At 38.2% G+C, this 3,716-nt stretch overlaps 1 protein-coding gene across 1 annotated transcript; it reads right to left on the bottom strand.

Annotated features, from left to right (window-relative positions):
- Positions 1–237: 237 nt before the first annotated feature.
- Positions 238–2,757, bottom strand: LOC132845018 (endonuclease domain-containing 1 protein-like). Its single transcript, XM_060868990.1, has 3 exons — positions 2,623–2,757; positions 1,305–1,682; positions 238–1,082 (listed from the first exon to the last, which is right to left on the bottom strand). The coding sequence occupies exons 2-3, from the start codon at positions 1,599–1,601 to the stop codon at positions 522–524; spliced, it is 858 nt and encodes a 285-aa protein (XP_060724973.1). The 5' UTR covers positions 1,602–1,682; positions 2,623–2,757; the 3' UTR covers positions 238–521.
- Between the last annotated feature and the right edge of the window lie 959 nt (positions 2,758–3,716).

Below are 3,716 nucleotides of genomic sequence, written 5' to 3'. Positions count from 1 at the left end.
GTGTATCCTGCCTTGATGCCCGATGACGCCTGAGATTGGCACAGGCTCCCCGTGACCCGAGGTAGTTCGGATAAGCGGTAGAAGATGAATGAATGAATATTATTATTATTAATGCTCTCTCTGTACACAGTAGTGAAATGTCGCCACCTGCTGGTTGACTATGACACTACTAATAAATCCTGTGTACAGAAGGTGTCACTGTTCAATGTGATGAAATGAAGCGACAAAATCCATTAGTTTCACAGCAAACAGTGAAGTTTTATTAAAGATCTGCAGGAGAATTAACAGAGATTAATGTACTTATTTTGTTTAACATAATATTTGCATATTGTTTATAAGAAGCTTTAATTGCAAGAGAATCAAACTAACCAGAGTTTTATTATTTTTAACATTATTTTGCACAACAGAGAAAAAGAAAAAGAAGCTCAACAAAGTGATATATTTTTATGATGATTTGACACGTTTCTAACAAGAAAGTTGCTTATTCAAACACACATGCACGCACACACACTGTATTCATGTTACTTTAAGTCTAATCCTGGAAACACACTGAAGGGTAAATTATACAGTTTAGTGAGCTCAGTATTTAGTTCCTGAATGTTGGAGTGTTTGACTTTAAAGTTCTCCAGCTCAGCGATGTAGGCCCTCGCTACGAGTTGTCCTTTGTTATTGGTGCAACTGTAAGCGCTCCAAGCATGACTGGGAATGTTAATTCCTTCTTGATATTCTTTTCCGTCTCTTGTTATGGATATCCAGTTATTCCCTGGGACGACTCCGGTCACAATGTACACCCGGTGATTTTGGTCAAGTTTGCAGCCCTGTTTTATCTCTTTACGTATCGGTGCCTCCACCTGTTTAGCCCATTTTTGGTTGCTGTCCTTTGTTTGTGGAGCTACGTTAGTTAAAGTGAAGGTGGAATCTGCTTGATCCTGATCAGCAGCAAACTGATATGGAAACACGTGACCTCTAGTAAACTCTGTACCTGAATAATCAGAGTTCACGGCCTGGTTAACTATCTTTCCTGCTTCAATCGGGAATACAATCATCTCTTTCAAGTCTTTATATTCTTCAATATTTTCCAGCTGTTATGGAGGAGAAATGAAAGAGTAGTGAATTAAACACAAAGACGTTAATCAGCTCACTCAACACACTCTTCATGATAAATAAAACACTAAATTAAACCAGTGAGACACATTTAACTATTATATTTACTTGCTGCTCTTTGTGTTCATTGTGTTTTACTGCACTAACAGTGTCTAGTCTTTAGTTCATTACTTAAATATTAAATAAACACACTGACTGACCTGAGGTTCAATTTTCCACTCTCTTTTGCGGCTCTTCTGTTCTATCCCTGAGAATGTGTAAGCCGAGTAAACAGGGATCCTCCTCACAGTGTCGTACACAGTGGCAAACCTGGCATTTTGTTTCCAGCGCTGGCAAATCATCTTATACTGATCTCCAGAGAAGATAGTGGGCACGATGATGTCATTTTCTTTCTTGATGAAGAAGTCACTACATACATCCTTAAAAGATTTAACAACCTCCATCAGGGTCAGTGAGGAGAAAGAGGAGAGCAGGAGCACCAGAGCGAGGAGCTTCATCCTGACACACGGTGGAGGAGTGTGTGATGAGGAAGAGCGTGATGAATGTGTGTGAGGAGGTGATCTCAAGAGAGCAGAAATCTACAAGGGACAAAATAACAGAAGAGTTCTCAGATACAGATTCAGTGCTTGGACCCATAAAATATATATATATTATCTAAAGGTTACATCAACTAATTGACTTTTATTCACTAATCCATGCTCATGGAATGTTAACTAGTTGTTCTGTTAATCAGATAATTAATTCTAATACTCACTCACTCATTTTCTACCGCTTATCCGAACTACCTCGGGTCACGGGGTACCAACCTATCAACCTACCATGCATGTCTTTGGACCGGGGGAGGAAACCGGAGTACCCGGAGGAAACCCCAGAGGCACGGGGAGAACATGCAAACTCCACACACACAAGGCGGAGGCGGGAATCGAACCCCCAACCCTGGAGGTGTGAGGCGAACGTGCTAACCACTAAGCCCAAACACAAACTATAACTATAAATAAAACTATAGTTTTACTATAAATATAACTATAACTACACTCCTGAATTTTTTTCTAGATCTAAGGATGACACAATACGCTGATGAATCATAATAAATCAATATTACTATTATTATCTGAGACCCTCCACAGATCCACGTAACATAGACTTTTATTCTTTTATATTTACAGGGACATTAATGTCCATCTCATAATAAACACATCTTAATAAACTGCACATGTATTAGACCCAGGGCCAAAAGCAGCCCATAAACAGATAAGAATTAGATCATATGATAAGTGTAATGTTGATGTTTGTCCTTTTGTCTGCTGTTTGTTGGATGATTGCTGCAAAGTTTTTATTCCTGTTTTGTTCATCTCTTCTGATACTTTGAGTATTTTTAATTTCTTCACCTTTTTGTTGTTCTGCACTTACATATTATATATTTCTGCTTTGTATAAAATTCTTTATTGGCAGTGTTAAATTAACAGACACTAGATCATGCCTGAAAAAACTAAACAAAAGAGAGAGAGATTTTCTCACCACAAGCTGCTGGAACTTGATGTTGGAGTTCAGTAGAAGATGTGAGATGATCACAGGAGGAGATCTTTGTACAGAGATCTTTATCTGTAGAAGAACCGTCTGGTCTCTCGCTCTTCTGTCTCAGATACTCGCCTTTTTATACTGTAACACTGCTGTCACGTTCACTGGTCATGTGTTACAGTGGGGTTGATGATGAAACTAAGACCTTACAGACATCAGCACTGCCAAGTCTCTCAGTGTTTCACAGACGTTCCACAACAGAACTGTAATTATAAACAGATAAGGTGTCTGATGGTCATTCAGAAACTTTTTAAACTGTTAACAACACTGAGTTGTTCTGGTGTAAGAGGAATAACACACGTGTGGATGTGTTGTTATGGTAAAATTTGGATTATTGGAAAATATATGGATTATATTCCTGTAAGTTTAGAGTAAACTGCTGGAAATAGTCATTGTCAGCTCTTACTATAATTTTACATTGGTGTCATTTAGCTATTTCTTTCATCCAAAACAAATTACAGTTTCAAATAAAAGTCATTTAGGAGTCCAACAATGGCAGCATTGTAGTGCTGGGATTTGACCTCATGACCTTCCAATCAGTAGCCCAGAGTCTTAACCACTGAACCCCACAGCTTATAAATAATAATGTCATCCACATGGACAGTAATTTGTGTGAAGGTGGAGATTCTGTTCATGAGCTGTTGAAATGTGACCAGGACACCAACACAAAGGAAAAGAGAGAAGGACAAACTGATGTACACTGAAGAGTGAAAAGCAAAGACTTCATACTGAAAACTGGAGTTTAGGAAATCTACTAATATCTATTTTCCATGTAAAAGCAAACTTGTCTAAGCAAGAAAGCAGGTTGGTGTTGGAGGAGTGTCAAAGACAGGACATTAATTATCTAAAGTTCTCCTGAAATGACTGTTGGACATGCTTTTCTCTTTCAGGAAGTTTAAGTACTTCCCGAAAGAGAAAACAGAAAATGTGATTACACAAGAGTTTATAACCAAGTGTCAGAACCAAGATAACAGCACATGCTAGTTTATATACACAATACATCATGTCTTAACTAATGTGACTAATGTGTAAAG

This window comes from Tachysurus vachellii, chromosome 4, assembly GCF_030014155.1.
Source record: "Tachysurus vachellii isolate PV-2020 chromosome 4, HZAU_Pvac_v1, whole genome shotgun sequence".
NCBI classification, from domain to species: domain Eukaryota; kingdom Metazoa; phylum Chordata; class Actinopteri; order Siluriformes; family Bagridae; genus Tachysurus; species Tachysurus vachellii.
This window is presented reverse-complemented; position numbering and strand designations above follow the sequence as displayed.

What these genes read in the sequence shown, in the direction of transcription:
- LOC132845018 (XM_060868990.1), bottom strand. Translation starts at nt 1,601, where the DNA reads ATGAAGCTCCTCGCTCTGGTGCTCCTGCTCTCCTCTTTCTCCTCACTG. An exon ending in AGTGGAAAATTGAACCTCAG is followed by an intron (nt 1,083 to 1,304) that starts GTCAGTCAGTGT and finishes CCTCCATAACAG; the next exon opens with CTGGAAAATATTGAAGAATA.